This window comes from Sesamum indicum, linkage group LG3 (genome assembly GCF_000512975.1).
Source record: "Sesamum indicum cultivar Zhongzhi No. 13 linkage group LG3, S_indicum_v1.0, whole genome shotgun sequence".
NCBI classification, from domain to species: Eukaryota; Viridiplantae; Streptophyta; class Magnoliopsida; order Lamiales; family Pedaliaceae; genus Sesamum; species Sesamum indicum.
In genome coordinates, this window is record NC_026147.1 from 8,570,693 (window position 1) to 8,586,973 (window position 16,281).

Consider the following 16,281-nt stretch of genomic DNA (forward strand, 5'->3'; position numbering starts at 1 on the left):
AATGAAATTTCCAGCAGGGAGGTCATTCCTGAAAATAGATCTGTTCACAGCTTGTTCGATGTGCCTCTTGTTGCTGAAGCAAAGCATTCTGCAGGTATATCTGATGAAGTTGCTTTATGTATTAGCTAGTGATTTGGCTGTGTTTACGGCTCCTCTATTGTAGCTAATAATATATTAGCATGCCTCTTGTCCTTCTAGAATTGTACATCTGTATAGGAAGACCAGTCTGTATCGTATAATTCTTCGAGGCATAGACATGACATTTTTTGTGGCCACATAGGTCATGCTTGAGTGTTTCACTTTGGCATTTTTGATTCATATGCTAACTTTTGAATTTTCCTTCTGCAGGTTTGTCCACAATTGTTCCTGGTGCATCACAGAAGGCTCAGGTTGGTGCTGGGGCCCAGTCTAGCCAAAGTAGTCATGTTGAGAACATATCGTTGGGAAATGAGGAACATAACGAGTCTGGTTCAACCAGTTCAGGTACTGCCGATGTTCATAATATCAGCCAGAGGATAGAGAAAGGTACTTCTGAGTGGCAGTTAAAAGGGAAGAGGAATTCAAGGTCAAGGAAGATGGATGTGGATGACGAGTCTGAAACATATGCAGCAGGCATGGATCGGGATAGCTTTTTAGCCAGCTCTAGCCGAAATGCTGACTCCAATCGGGTAGGTGGGTCCCTCGTTTCAGATGGTGGTGGATTCCATGTAAAGTCAAGACCAATTACAGAAACTCAGGTTGAAGAATTTCGTGGTTGGAGCTGGAATGCTCCACAGAGAGAATCTCATACAAGGCGATCAGCGTCTGAGATGGCTGGACCCCAGAGGTTACTGCCCTATCGTCAGTCTCGTTTCACGGTCAACCCAAAGTATGAATCCTACGATTTTTCCCTGAGGCACCATACTGCTGGTTCTGCCTTGTATGATGTCACTGTGGAGGTGAAATCCACCTACCGGCCCCAGCACGTCCCCTATATTTCTCTAATGAGCAAGCTACATGGCCAGCCCATTATAGGTCACCCACTCGCAGTCGAGGTGTTGGAAGCTGGATCGTGTGATGGCTTACTCGGTTTGACCGAATGTTACAGCAGCAGTTCTGAGTTGGACCATAACCTGAACAGTGTATCTGCTTTGCAAGGTCTAAACATGGTATATGAACGGAGGCCACGCGGACGGCCACCCAGCAAGCACCGGTCGTTGCAGGCACACAGCACACGTAGGAAAACCCCAAAATCTAGAAGAAATGGGCTCTTGTCAAAGAAGATCAGGAAGTTGTCGTCACTGACTGGTTCTCACAAACAAAGTCAAGAAGATAAGAAACCAGTGGTAGAGAAGCTCAAGGGTCCTTCCATAGCTTGTATTCCTTTAAATGTCGTATTCAGTCGGATCAATGCAGCATTGAATAGCTCAATGCGACCTCCACCCCGTATGGCTGCAGCAGGCAGTATATGAAGTTTGCTTTTCCGGGTACCTAAAATTTTATACAAAATCTTGAGCTTCACCTTCCAAACTTGTGGGTTTGGTTAAATAGGCAGCCAAGTTCAGCATTCTTCTTCTGAAACTGTGTCGGTGTACCAGCGCTGTACATTCTGCCCTGAAGGGAGAAATACTATGACATTATCACAGGAACCATAGAAGTTTTGCTGAGGCTGCTTTAGCCTTGTATATATTGTAAAATTAGTTCAGGGCATCAACTATAGTGATCGGTTGTCAGGTTTAATATATAATCTGATAATGCTTTACTATTTATAGACGGACTGTTTTCTGGAATTGTGGGATTACTAACTTCTGGAGTTAAGAGATGATTTCTTTCCAGTTCCTTTGTGTTGATTTCTTTCTTATGATGTTTGGTTTTGTTTTAGGTTGTCCAGAAATTCTTCTCATATTTGTTTTTTCCGGTTTCTTTATAACTTAATTCAAATATATACTAGTTGTCGTGGAGCGTTATTTTTTTGTCTATATATTAAATAATTTTTCATATTTTATAGTTTATTGTAAGCAAGAATAAAATATAACAATTGAGCAGTTAAGTTAATACAAAATTTAAGAATGAATAAGTTAAAAGTATTCACAGGCATATATAAAGAATTTCTTGTATTTTAAAATATTTTATAAATAAAAATAAAAATATATTAATTGAGCAGTTAAGTTAATATAAATTTTAGGATGCCGAATAAGTTAATTATCTTATTTGTTGGAGGGCATATAATAAATAATTTATTATATACATATAAGAACGATGTACCAGAACCTTTAATTTAATAGAAATGTCAAATGAGGAAATAAAGGGCAATATTCTACTAATTGGCATTATTATTCTTTTTTCCCCCAATAATTTATGTAGGTATTCTCTAAGCTTTTATTATTTTCCACTGGGGGGAGGAATCATAATTATCATATAAGCAGGGGAGGATAAGGTAATTAACTTAAAATTATAAGGAACTAAATACCAGCAGAAAACAAGACCAAATTGCACCCAAGAATGAAGAGGAAGGGGTTTTTTGTCATTGGACCTTCCTAGGGTTTTAAATCTACCCACATATATCTCATACCCCCCTTCTTCTGAACTACTCTCACTCTTCAAGCCGTCTCACAGAAAACCCTAGATTCCTGTTCGTTCTCTCTCTAAGGTATCTCTTAAGCCTCAGTAACATTTTGTTCATATACGCATGCATACCTGAGATGTATTACTATGATTTTGTGTTTGTTTTGGGCGTGATTTAGGGTTCATTCGTGGTAGAAATGGCGACAGTTCCGGGACAGCTGATATGGGAGATCGTGAAGAAGAACAATTCTTTTTTTGTGAAGGAATTCGGGAATGGGACTGCCAGCGTTAAGTTCAGCAAGGAGCCTAACAATCTATACAACCTGCACTCGTACAAGCACTCCGGTAGGTTTCGTTTTTTTTTTTTTTTGTTCTCACCTTTTTTTTTTTAATTTGAGAATATGATTTCGGATCTGAACAAACATTTGTTTATGATTTACGAGTGATGGAGTAATGTGGGTGTATTGTTAGTATTTTGCGCAGCTGGAGTTTAGGTTTCTATGTTCGTTAGAATTTGTTTCCGTTGGTTTGTTGTCCAGAAAGTAGGGTGATGGAAATAATGATCTGAAGTTTCACATGCCTTCAGCATTAACTGTGAAGTCTATATTGTATCTGGATATTTTACGGCTACACAGCGAAAGGGATTATCCTACTAACCATTGTCATCTAATTTTTAACGTGATTTTGTTTAGTTTGATTAATTATGATGTGGATTGTAGCTTTACAGAGGGGAAAAAAGAATGAATATAAGCATATTTATAACTTCTATGAACTTTAAAAATCTACAAAAGTATTGGTGCTTATAACTGTGTTATGTTTGCTAGCTCAGTAGGTTTGTGCAAGTTTCTCATCAACGGTATTTGAGATTCCAGTTCTGTGGCCAAACAGAATTTTATAATTAGATGTTGAGGATGTCCTTTTGGTGCATTGACATGAGCTCGACTATGTGGCATCCTGAAATGAATTTCTCATGGGATTTTATTAAATAGGGTTGGCAAACAAGAAGACAGTGACCATTCAAGCTGGCAAGGACCAGTCAGTGCTGCTTGCAACAACAAAAACGAAGAAACAGAATAAACCATCCAGCTTGCTTAACAAGTCTCTCATGAAGAAAGAGTTTAGCCGCATGGCCAAGGCTGTTTCAAACCAGGTATACACTGGTCATATTTTGCTAGTATTTTTATTTAGTTCATATGCTTTGTTTCCTACCACAATAGTCCTTGGGATTGGTTCATTTCTGTATTAGAAATTGGAATTGACATTATGAAGTCTGAGATTTCTCCTGTAACTAATCATTCTGTTTCCTACTTGGTTTCACCTTCAATTTTTCAGGATGGTGATCTTAGCTTGTTATGTATTAACCCTTTTTCTTTTGGGTGAGCGCAGGTGGCTGATAACCATTATAGGCCTGACCTGAAGAAGGCAGCCCTTGCAAGGTTAAGTGTTGTGAACAGAAGCCTCAAGGTTGCCAAGTCTGGTGTGAAGAAGAGGAACAGGCAGGCTGCTTAGGTCCTGGGTAGAATGTGATGTTGCAGATGGATTAGCTTGAACTGAGAGTTCAGTTCTTGTGCCTATTTGCGTGATAGAGTACCAAATTTTTGCAGTTACCATTTTCACCGGATTTCTCATTAGTTGACGTTATAATGGTTACTTGTGTTTTCCACCCAAATAGTCTGAATTACTTCTTATTTTACATATGGTGTTGATTATGATGCGATGATGGAATCCTGTTCCGACAATTCTTGGTGTTTTTAGCATCAGACTACTAGATGCTTTGTGGTCTATCTGCTTTGTGCTTTATAAGAATTTATCTGTGGTAGTCAGAATTCCTCATTTACATGCACCTTCACTTTGAGAGGTTCTACATTTAACCATAACCACCAGCACCATAACCTTGTGCCCTTCACCTTCTAGCTGCATTTTATTTCTTTGACAAGTAAGCCTGGCCATGTTTTGTGTCTTATTGTCATTGTGTACTATGCAATCATCCAGCTCCCATGCATATTTGCATGCTAGGGCTTGTGAGGTGAAGTTAAAAGTGGTATTTATTTTCTCATCATAAACTTGCTGAATATCATCAGAGTGGTGAACAAGAATGTGAAATTGGTTGGCGTTTGGGGAGCAAGCAATGCAGCGTGTGGGGAAGGTATTCTTGCAGAATTAATCTCGCAAGTTGTAAAAGTCAAAGCTTGATTATGCCTCCGCCAGGTGATTGCCACCGGACTAGGTAAAACTTGACTTTAGCAGGAAAAAATTGAGGGGGCGGCCTCCTGAATGTTTCCCAGCGCTTTCAATTAGTGTCCCTGAAAGACTATTCAAATTATCGCGAAAGATTGAGACTATGAGCAAATTATGTCAGCATTAGAGAATCTAGACCTGATAATCACTAGACAACTCGTTTTACAGGGTTTAAAAGTTTGATTGAAAAGGTCATCGGGCTGCGATGGCTAAAAAGTCTCAAGTCAATGCAACTAGTATACGGCACGCATCAACAACACCAACCCATGTTCTTGTCTCAAAACCCCTATAAATACATTAACTATGTAACAAAACAGAAAACAAGGTTGTTCTGCCAGATGGAGAAGAACTCTACAGGCAGATCTGTCTCGGCCAGGGAAGACATGAGCAAGAGCACCAAGATTTATGATGACAGCATGAAACGAAGGCGTTCGACCAGCTGCTTTTCCTTCATGGAGATATCCATTGATCCTGGGGTGAAATCTCTCAAGCACTTGGATTCACAAAAACTGAAAGACGAGATCAAGAAATGGGCTAAGGCAGTGGTCACCTATGCCCGACAGGTGAGCCAGCATTTTGGCAGCTCCCCAAGACCGGGCTCAGCCGAATGAATCTAATTTGCTGTACACAGATTTTTCAGACTAACAAATGATGCATTCTCGGAAAACTTCGATGATCAAGAAGAAGTGCATGAAGAAGTGTTCAATACAAGGACGGCAGATGACTACTGTTACAACTGTGGAACTGACCAGACTAACTGTGTATGTTGTGTGTATTTCTGGTGATTCAAGAGATGCTTGATTAGGTCAATATCCGATCCATTTTCAAATTTCATCAATGTATAGCTTTTATCCAATAATATATTTTGACGTATATTTCAGCTTTCTCTTTCCAAAGAATACTTGCATATTCTTGAGTCCGCCTACCATTGCCAATTAAGAGTTTCACCCTTGTACAAAAGCTTTACAACAAACTAGTTCTTACAGACAACAGCTAATCAGGTATAGTTCATCAAGCAGCAAGAAACTACAAAAAGACAAGGTTCCAAGTCGATGAAAACCTTTGGCCTACACCCAAGGATAACGAAGGTAGCTCGAAATGACTGTACTACTAACGAGGCCAAGAAAATCGCTCTTATCCAACTTCTCCCAGCCAACAGTATCGTGATTCCCAGAAATGGAATTAATGGTAAGGCTTCCCGTCTACTCATCCTTTTTCTTTCCCCCATAGCATTTTTCATCACCTGAAATGCTCCTCAAGAATTGCTTAGAGCACATTTTTTCTGCTTGAGTTACGTTCTTCATCCGTGCAGCTCTTACCCATGCAGGTTCCTGTTACAAATGCACAATCCATTTTTAGGATGGTTCACCGTAATTAAACCATATATATATGGCGAACTTCACCATACCTCAGGAACGATGCGCGAGAATCCAAATTTAATGAATAAAAGCACGTGTTCCATGACAAGAATTGCTGCAAGTCCAGGTGACAAATGCCATTTTCCTTCCCGATCATACAGCCACACTAGGAGTGCACTGTTTGTGCAAATCGACATCACTATGAGAAACTGAAATTCGACAAAGCCCAAGTTTAGAGAAGCAGAAATCGAGATAATGTCGAGAAGTTATGTGGAGTCATATTCCTGTTCAGCTGAGAGAATAAAACTGTACCTGGAAAATATTCAGCCACGCTCCAATTGTTGCATCAGCTCGGGGTATCGGCCTTCTCATCATTGCAAGCAATTTCAGGGCATCTGCTCTAATCTCCGTTATGTTATTCTGCCAATCAAAGCAAATGTAAGATGCCAGATTACGTCGAGTACACCAAATAGATTTATGCATCACTCGGCAAAAACAGCAAACTTCATCACTACCACTGCTGCAAAGGCAAATGCAAGAGGGAATGCACAAGCAAACATCATGATCATCCCGAACTGCAACACCAACTCCAGAAAATCTGCAACAGTTAAAGATTATTTTATCTCCTGAACAAATGATAATGAACTCAAGATTCAATTGACTTTCCAAACACAAAAGCAAGTAGAAGACATTCACAATGATAAATGAAAGGACCTGTCCAGATGACCAGTAACCGAGTAAATAACAAACCGAATCAACTGAAAGCAATAACCATATTTTTATTTTTATTTTTTTGGAAAAGTGAGAACAACAAAGACATCAGAGTTACTACCAGAACATACTAAATTTCCCCGGAGAAACAAGGAATGAGGAGTTCAATTAAATAGCATCAAATATCATTGTTGTCGACAAGCGCAAACGTGCCTTCACATCAGTAGTTGTCTTATTATGAAAATATAAGAGTCATGTATACCATCAAAAAGTCCATCTTCGATTTCCTGGCCAATACTTGCAGCATAAGCAGGTTTAAGATAGTCCTTCTCTATTCTAGGAATAGGCCGTGGTTTGCCTGTTGATGATCCTTTTTCGCACTTTAGCTTGTTCCTACGGAATGACAAGCTCATTTCTTTAGACATGAAAGGAATTAGGTAAAGCAGTCCACAGATTAACGTGGGCTACAATGCGGACACTGATATATTATTAAAAAAAAAAAAAAAAGAAAAGATGCACCTGACAGTTCTAAACTTCTTGAAGCTGTATGACAGATATGGTATAGAATTTTCCAATAGATTCTCCAGCACCTGAAAACAAGACAATTATTGAAATTGAGAAATTAACTACATAAAGTAAAATATGATGTGCTGGGGAAGGTGAAAACGCCACTAGGCTTATTTCTACCTCAGATATAAGCAGACGTTGGATTAAAACTTGCCGAAGCGTCCTAAAGTTGCGATGCAGTAGAGCATGATAAAATATCCCAATATATGATTGCATGAAATAAAGCCCAAACACCTGGGAAAAGCACAGTTCAGCTTTTTTACGGGTATAAATTCTGTAAGACCACAAGGAGTGTAGAGCATTCTGTTTGCTACCTTGTATACCAAGCTGTTTGCTCTGTACTCCACATTTTCATTATTTTCATACTTAATAAGCTTCATTGCTATCTTGCCTCCCAATCTAGTGAAGTACTGAATAGCGAGGAGGTAAACAGCTGTCAGACAGAACCTGGAGAATAGCAATTTAAGAGAGTTATATTCAGAAATTTTGGTTTTACTGAATCTCATTTGACAAGAGAAATAAATGAGAACAGGCAGAAGCTAAATGCTGAATCCATGTACAAACCCCCAGACAAACTGATCAGTGGCTAAAATAACTACTTATGCACAAGTCTTCCTGGATCGACAACCCCATTTTCCTTTGGCAGAAAAAGTAGGACTCAACTCCTTAATGATATAAATATCTGGGGAGGCTATAACTGGAGGGACAGCTAATGCCCTCAGTACATAAAATGAAGAAGCACTTTAATTGAGCGCTTACTTCAGAAGATCAGAGCCTATAACCTCATAAAGATGAGCATAAGCCAATTCAAAGGGTAGTTGGAGACATATGATGCTAAGTATGATGAAGGCATCATTTCTCAATCTCATTAACCATCTAAACCATTCTTCTCTCTGGAAACTTGCTTTCTCTTTCATTCTATCTGAGATTTGCTTCTTCATGAGTTCTGTAGGAGACGCAGACAAGCTCTGTTCTGTTCGCAGAGATTTATATTCAGATTCATGCCCAGCTAAATCATATATCTGCAACCTGCATCACCAATAGCAGAAACTCAAGAAGATAAAATATGGGAGAGGGAAACGAATTTGGTGGTGAGCTCCAATGTATATATGCAGATTTTGGGAAAACAGCCAAAAGACATACCTAGCTGAGAGGGCTGCGTTTTTACGTTTCCAGAATTGGAAAAACGCGACAGCCCATGAAATCTGGCATATGAAGAAAAATGGGAGAACCAGCAATTGAAATGATCTAATAAATAAAAAAAGGAGTATCAGCTTCTCGCAACAGGAAAACTTAACAGAACGTGCACATAGAAGATGAAGATCAAGATTTTACCCAAAGTCCACAAACTGCACAGTGAGTCCCAGTGCAGCTGGAAAGAACATCCATTTTGTATACATTCCAAGGAAAGCAAAATAGGTAGCGATCTAGTGGGGATACATTTTTTACGATAGAACCAGATGAGAATGTAATTAGTATAAAAACTCAAAATGAGGTACAATCTCCAAAATGATTATATGGAACAACCACTACTCAGCACTTACCTTGATTCCATAATATGAACAAATATCATCAATTGGCTGTGATGTGAAGTCTAACCAGTTCATTGCCCAACTTTTTAGAAGCTGCTTCCGCTTCCGTTCATCTAAGAGAATATATGTACTTTTTTAACGTCTGGAATTGGACAACTTTCAAATAAACAAGACAGTATAGTACCATGCAATGGGAAAACTTCTTTCACAATACGCATTGCTTCCAGTTTGCGGAGTAGAGATTCCCCCGGCCTCCAGTCAACCCCTGTGCAATCGGATTTCAATACTACAATTGACTTTCCTGTGTTGACCTGCAAAATTTAGGTTTAATCAACACATACTCAAGGGGAATGTTGGTCCTTCACTATCCCTTGTACTGGAACCAAGGGAACTTTTACCATGGACAAGGCTGAGTAAATATGAAGAGCTCACCCAAAACTCTATGTAAAGTTGCATCATAGAGCACTTGAGAGTAATACACAAATTAAACCACATTAAGAGAAAGAAGTTTTCACATATTCGCATTAACCAAAACGCAGGCCTCATCCAGAGTCCCAGAGATATTCATCATCCAATAGTGTTGCTTTAAAATTGACTGAATGATTTCCCAAAATATTTGACTTGAGTAAAGTAAAATGATAATCAGAAAATAATTGCTGGGATACGAGTAACTCACAATCCCATATATTATGTGATTGTAGCAACGGAATCGTTCACACCAACTGAACAAGGAACCATCTGGTAGTCGAACAAAAGCTGATGCCTCATCCCATTCAAATGGAAAATCCATTCCTGAAAACAGCAAGTGCCATTGCAAGATTAAGGGAAGCAATGGAAGGTTGAATGATTCAAAAACTGCTTGAACCTTTATTTACACTACTTGCTCAAAAGGGAGAGAGAGAGAGAGATATACAGAAACCACACAGGAACTAGCTAACAGTTACCTATATGAGTCCGTTTCCTAAATTTTAACTCAGCTGCAGCCTTTCCCAATATCTCCGGTGGTGCTGCCAACTGCAAAGGTAGTATTTGATGCCATTTTGCATGTTAAACTAAATCCAAACCAACCTTGCATGTTGCGACATGCCAAACAGTAATTGTGGACAACCAAGCAGAGAACTTAAACAAATTCAAATCACAGATGGCAGCAATCATTTTATTTGTATATTTTAGGACAAACAGGATGAACAAACCAGGAAATGTGACGTAAAGATCAAAACTTGAAAATATGAATCACCAAGATTGTTCGATTTCGAGAGGAAAAACAGAAAGATCCTTCAAGAAAGCAAGAAAATCATAGCTTGAGCATACCCGGACGAATTCATTTTGAAGGCCAACAACTCTTTCAACAATCAGGCCTTTTTTCCTGAACTCATTAACAAGAACCTGAACACAATCATCCTCATCACTCTGATCCCCCTTGCTTTCACCCCATTTACTAAGCGCAACTGCTATCTCAAAAACAACCCCTTCTTCCTTATCATTTTCACTCATTTCCAACACCAAGAAACCCACCTCCAAAAAAAAAAACTAAAGCCTCTTCAACAAACTACAAACACAACCAAGAACATGACCATCTACAAACCCATTGAAACTAAACAACGGCCACGAAGTGCGCTCTCCATTTTCCTTTTCCTCCTGCTCAAAACTGCTAAAAATTCTCAATCTCTAATGAAAATCGTCAAAATCTATTCAATTGTTGACGAGGGCCTCTTTGTTTTTCTCAAACCAACACGAGCAAATGAGAAAGAAACCAAGAACAGGTGTCCGCATAAACGGAAACCAAGGGAAGAGGTGTACTTTGTAAATGACACACACTTTGGAAGGGAGAAGACCACACGTGGCAGTGGAGACCTGTGTGCTATTTTGGTTTCTCCCTCTGAGGACAAGACTAAAATAAACAAAATCAACAATTCTGAGGCACAACAAACAATGCACCACCCAATTTCTATGACCCAAAAAAGATTCAGGAAATGGGATTTTCAACCCCCCATACCACCTCTCACACCCTTTATCTTAATAATGCAATCTGCATATTTTATTCTCAGGTTTGCAGATTTGATGGTGAAAATGAAAGATGAGGAATAGAAAGATTGCTTTACTGCTAACCTTTTTGTGTAGCGATTTTGATGGATGTTGGTAGGGGAGAATATTTGTCTTGCATTAATTAATGGAATAAGAATGTTAGCATGTTTCACTTTTTTCTTTTTCTTTTTTTTTTTAAGGTAAGGATTATCTTGAGCTAGTTGAGCAGGCTAATTGAAGTGAGGGCATGTTGCATGCAGCAAGAATTGCACACATAGAATTTATGGTCAATTGCATTTAGACCCTATGTAGAAATTGATATCATATTTTTCTCTCAAATATAATTAAAATTATACTTGCAACTGTACTCCAATTAAATTTATTGATATTAGCAATAAATTGATAAAGTATGGACGCACAGATGTGAAAATTTTGTTTGGATTTTTTTTATTGGGTAATTTACAGCGATCTCTCCAAAATTTGGCATAATTACGAATAACCCCTTATTGTTTGAAAATTTTTAAATACCCTTTGATTTTTTATAAAACTGTGTAATCCTTAGATTGAGCCTTGAGGTATGAAATTGTCAACTTAGTTCTTACTGTAATTTTTTAAAAATTTAGAAAAAAATAAAAAAATTATAAAAATTCGAATGGTGTGGATGAAAAAATTAAAAAAATTATAAAAGATTATCCACTTAATCCATAGATAAAATAAATAAATAAATAAGATTATAATTTTTACTTCATAAGCACATTTTCATCAGTTCACCACAAAAAATAGATGAAAATCTATTGAAAACTAACGGATTAGGCTAATTGTTAGACGACTGTTAAAATGAGGAGTATTGATAATTTTCAAATAATAAGAAAAAAAATATTTATAATTATGCCATATTTCATAGAAAATTACTGTAATTTACCATTTTTTTTATTTCTAAAAGTGTTATTTTCACTTACAAATTCTATAACATAAGTGGTAGATTTTTTTGGTGGCGGATCCCACGTGTATCAAATCAAAAACTGAATAGTTAGGTGGGGTTTGAGATATATGAAAATATTATAGGGAAAAGTAGCAATTATAGTACATCTTATAGGTAATGAGTAGGTTAAACAAATGAGAATACTATGTTTCAAAATAACAATTCTGTGTTTTTATTTTATTTTTAATGTTTCAGCCATCAATTATTGTTTAGGATTATATATTGTACAACTAAGTCCATGTTACTTTTTCTAGATATTTAGGCTTCATTTTATTTCATTTTTAAAGGCCTACTTTAATTTTATTTTGAAAATAGCTACTTTGGACTTTTTTGAGTTTTTATATAATTATATGTAAATTACTTGTGGATTAAGAATTTATCTACTATGTGACGTTCATAAAATTTATTTTATTGGTTAAATTAAAATTAAGAAAATGGTATGATAATTAGTTGTAAATAAGTGTAGTGCCGTATGGGACACTACATAATATCTCTGACGTTTGTTTTCGCTTAACAAATAGATTTTTTCATTAGTCAAAATTTATCGAAGTTGATAATAATAATAATAAATTAAATAAAAATTTATATTTAACTTATTACCTATTTATTTCATGTCGATTTTTTTTCCCTGGCTAAAATACCATTATAAGGACAATTTAATTATAAAATATTTATTTGGCTTTCAATAAATCAATTTTAAATAAATTGATGGTAAATATAGATGTTTAGTCCCCCCTTCTAATATCATCAATTTTGATGAATTTTGAATAATAGGAGATCAGCTTGTTAGATGAAAATAAATATAAAAAATATTATATGTAATTTTTTAAATCACAAATGACTAAATCTCATGAGAGGATGGTCGTCTTTTATTGAGGAAATTTCCCATAAATTTATTCTATCACGACTTTTCATACAAAAAAATAACCTTTTTTTATTTAAAAACAATCAGAATTTTAATATATTTTCATTATTTACATATTTTTCGTACAAAAAAACTATAATAAAAAGCCACAATCAAAATATATTTTCATTCTATCATATTTATTTCGTAGAAAACATATCATAATTCAAACATATTTTTATTTTCAAAAAAATAAAATTGCACTTGAAAATTAGGAAGAAAACAAGGCATATTAACAACAGAAAATAGACAAATAATAAATTAACAAATACGGAAAGCGTTTTCACTACGCGTTTCGGAAAATCGTCAGAAGCGTAATCGTTAAGCATGCGTTGCACAGTTTTGGATTCCAAAAACACCGAGCGGAACCCGACCCCTTTTCTAATCCGGACCCGGTTGATGGAGCCTCCCAATTGGACACGGAAAATATCTTCCGTTACGCTTGAGCACAGTAGATCCCTACTACAAAAGCAAGGAAAAACAACCCTAACCCAAAATAAAAGTCCTCTCCTCCTTACTGATTTCGATTGAAGAATTCAAACCCTAGAATTCGAATTCTCTCTCTAGATTCGCCATGGGAAACACCGAGAAGCTGATGCAGCAGATCATGGATCTGAAATTCACCTCGAAGAGCCTGCAGCGTCAGGCTCGCAAGTGCGAGAAGGAGGAGAAGGCGGAGAAATTGAAGGTGAAGAAAGCGATTGAGAAAGGTAACATGGACGGAGCGCGGATCTACGCTGAGAACTCCATACGCAAGCGCAACGAGCAGATGAACTATCTCCGCCTCGCGTCGCGGCTCGACGCTGTGGTAGCGCGTCTCGACACGCAGGCGAAGATGACCGCGATCAGCAAGTCAATGGGGAGCATCGTCAAATCGCTCGAATCGTCGCTCGCCACTGGGAACTTGCAGAAGATGTCGGAGACGATGGACCAGTTTGAGAGGCAGTTCGTCAATATGGAAGTTCAGGCCGAGTTTATGGAGAGTTCTATGGCTGGAAGCACTTCTCTCTCCACTCCTGAAGGCGAGGTCAACAGCCTTATGCAGCAGGTGGCTGACGATTACGGCCTCGAGGTGTCTGTGGGTCTGCCCCAGCCCGCGGCTCATGCTGTGTCCGTGAAGAACAGTGAGAAGGTCGACGAGGATGACCTCACCAGGCGCCTTGCGGAGCTTAAGGCCCGCGGGTGAAATTTGGACATATTGGAGATTATTTTAACCTAAACTATTCTGGAGTCGTGTTGCTCCTTATTTCTACTATTATGTGGTATAGAATTAATGTTGGATTTCCTGAAATCTTGAGTATGATGTGTATAAATTCTGACTCCGATTTGATAATGGTGATGTGTTGGTTTAATATGTTTTCTACTTCTTGGTGTTTCAAATAAGGAGGTATAAGGTAACTTACTAGTGATCATATAGTTAGCTTAGTTATCATACCCCTATAATTTGATACTGGAACTTGGTGTTTCTAGTTGCTGCTTAAGTTATAAAACAGTGATATCTGGATTTTATGTGGAGTCCGTTAGCAACAGTGATAAAACAGTGATATTGTGCATAATTTCGGCAACATGTAACCATGGATTGGTGATGACTCCTTTTAGTTTTGCTCGACCTGTGTTGTTTCATTGTATTGTGATTCTGGTTGTTTGCTTTGAGTTCATGTGTTAGTAATATACTTATTAGTGTTTAGATAGAGGGAGGATGTTTCACTTTGATGAACCCGAAAATTCCATACTTGAATGCTGCTTATGGAATTGCAATGACATCTCAACTTTGAATTTCAAGTTGCATTCTATTGATTACTTGAAGCAGGTGTCTGGGGTTCTCAATGATGATGAAATATCAGTGATATTGATTTGTCAAGCAACTTCTGGTGGCCCCTATACATTTAGGAAAGAACAGGGTCGGTTTCCGTAATTGGGTGATGGTTGTTTCCATTGTGTATGTGCATCAAGTCTATTTCTTGATTCAACTGCCTTTTTACCATTGACAGTTGTGTTATCAAAGCAGCCTGGACTCATGATGTTTGCCGCCCCTGGAATATAGGAAAGGGAGATAATTAGGCTATCCAGACATGTCTAGTTCAACTGTTTCCCTGGTTAGTCACTTAAAACTGAATTGCCAAACTCAGTGTATCATAACCCAAAATTTTGATGCACTTGCAGAGTCATAATTTTCCGTAGGTTGTGATGTTGTAAAGAAACCATTGTGAGGTTGTAACCTAACTGCCTATGTCTCATAACATTCAGGAACTTTCATCTCATCCTGTTAGTAAAAATGGATCTTATTTTGATTGCTTGTCCACCAAATGTCTGAAAAAAATTTACATGGACTATGAGATCTCACACTCCATAATTCTGTTTAAACTAAAATCACAGGTATCAAACTAGACAGAAAGCATATATTTTCAAGCCCTGAATAGTTAAACCAGCTCTGATCTACACTATAAAAAGATACAAGGGATTTACAGGCTTCCACTGATATGATCCCATATGTGCTTCTTGGTTATATAACAACTTGTACCCCTGGGACTTCAAGACCAAAGGAACATACTTGCAAGTTTGTTTAACTGTCAAATGCAAAATATCCAGCAAGTTGCATGGCGACTAGTGGTTTATGCACATCCTTGATCAGCCATACCACTTGCAATTGTTAGAAAAGCAGAGATGGCTGCTCCATGAACCAATGCCCTGCATCAGAGGATGATCGACACAAGAAATAGACTTCAGGATCTTTGTTTAGGTTCCAGTGTTAAACAACAATTGATGCAACCAATTAGGAATAAATAAAAATATGCGACTCCATAAATGCAGTGGTTCCATCCATCAGTCCCAATACTAGTGCTAAAGTAGACTTCACATATGGAAAACAACACAAAGTTGACAGTCAAATTAATCTTTAACTCAGATTTCTTCAATTTATCCATAGTTGTTCAACACAAGCAACTTCTCACGGAGTTGTCAAATACTTCCAGTCAAACTTCTGTAGTCACATCTTGTCTTCCCAAATTCTATCGACAAGAACTGCTGGCATCTTTATGCATGTAAGCACTAATCACTGCATCAGAAACTTTCTTTCATAAATCAGAGTGAACAGTCTCTGAGAATTCTGATTGGAAAAGTAGCAACTGAGTAGGCAGAAATCAGATGGACACCAAATGCAGCCAACTTCTTTTTTCTCCCAGGATTATTGGTGTCTTTTTCCTGGATCCTGAGTTCTTCTCTAAAAGAGCTATTTACCTACAGCCATCTAGTACTTGGACAAACAGTGTCAACAGCATAAGCTTTTCCCCAATGCAAGGACCACCCTGACGGAGAAGTTCTCTCTACACCTATATCAAACTACAAATTTCTTGAAGTCTTGGACAAACAACATGACAGTATAAAGGAGAAATACACCGGGGGGGGGGGGGGGGGGGGCGA

The 16,281-nt window shown here is 37.7% G+C and overlaps 5 protein-coding genes across 8 annotated transcripts in view; 3 read left to right on the plus strand and 2 right to left on the minus strand.

The window, feature by feature from the left end:
- The window catches only part of LOC105157717 (uncharacterized protein At1g51745), a 4,961-nt gene extending 3,147 nt beyond the window's left edge, over nucleotides 1-1,814 (plus strand). For both annotated transcript variants that reach the window (XM_011074167.2, XM_011074166.2), the window contains exons 4-5: nucleotides 7-94; nucleotides 349-1,814. In XM_011074167.2, the coding sequence (XP_011072469.1) occupies nucleotides 7-94; nucleotides 349-1,451 (1,191 nt within the window). In that variant the 3' untranslated portion in view covers nucleotides 1,452-1,814. The remainder of the gene's footprint in view (nucleotides 1-6; nucleotides 95-348) is intronic.
- Nucleotides 2,470-4,328, plus strand: LOC105157718 (60S ribosomal protein L28-1-like). The gene is made up of 4 exons (XM_011074168.2): nucleotides 2,470-2,629; nucleotides 2,724-2,889; nucleotides 3,534-3,694; nucleotides 3,931-4,328. Exons 2-4 carry the CDS (start codon nucleotides 2,742-2,744, stop codon nucleotides 4,051-4,053), a joined length of 432 nt encoding a protein of 143 aa, XP_011072470.1. The 5' UTR covers nucleotides 2,470-2,629; nucleotides 2,724-2,741; the 3' UTR covers nucleotides 4,054-4,328.
- On the minus strand, nucleotides 5,454-10,884 carry LOC105157719 (anoctamin-like protein At1g73020). The gene is made up of 16 exons (XM_011074170.2): nucleotides 10,262-10,884; nucleotides 9,895-9,964; nucleotides 9,627-9,742; nucleotides 9,135-9,261; nucleotides 8,963-9,063; nucleotides 8,754-8,845; nucleotides 8,562-8,666; nucleotides 8,178-8,447; nucleotides 7,733-7,865; nucleotides 7,539-7,652; nucleotides 7,371-7,441; nucleotides 7,114-7,244; nucleotides 6,656-6,738; nucleotides 6,453-6,560; nucleotides 6,191-6,349; nucleotides 5,454-6,113 (listed from the first exon to the last, which is right to left on the minus strand). The coding sequence occupies exons 1-16, from the start codon at nucleotides 10,442-10,444 to the stop codon at nucleotides 5,985-5,987; spliced, it is 1,992 nt and encodes a 663-aa protein (XP_011072472.1). The 5' UTR covers nucleotides 10,445-10,884; the 3' UTR covers nucleotides 5,454-5,984.
- On the plus strand, nucleotides 13,339-14,330 carry LOC105157720 (ESCRT-related protein CHMP1B). Its single transcript, XM_011074171.2, has one exon. It carries the CDS (start codon nucleotides 13,436-13,438, stop codon nucleotides 14,045-14,047), a length of 612 nt encoding a protein of 203 aa, XP_011072473.1. The 5' UTR covers nucleotides 13,339-13,435; the 3' UTR covers nucleotides 14,048-14,330.
- The window catches only part of LOC105157721 (NADP-specific glutamate dehydrogenase), a gene marked incomplete at its 5' end in the record, with an annotated part of 6,844 nt that continues 5,685 nt past the window's right edge, over nucleotides 15,123-16,281 (minus strand). For 2 of the 3 annotated variants that reach the window (XM_020692549.1, XM_020692551.1), the window contains 1 exon segment: nucleotides 15,123-15,549. In XM_020692549.1, coding sequence (XP_020548208.1) covers nucleotides 15,474-15,549 — 76 coding nt within the window. 3 annotated transcript variants of the gene reach the window in all.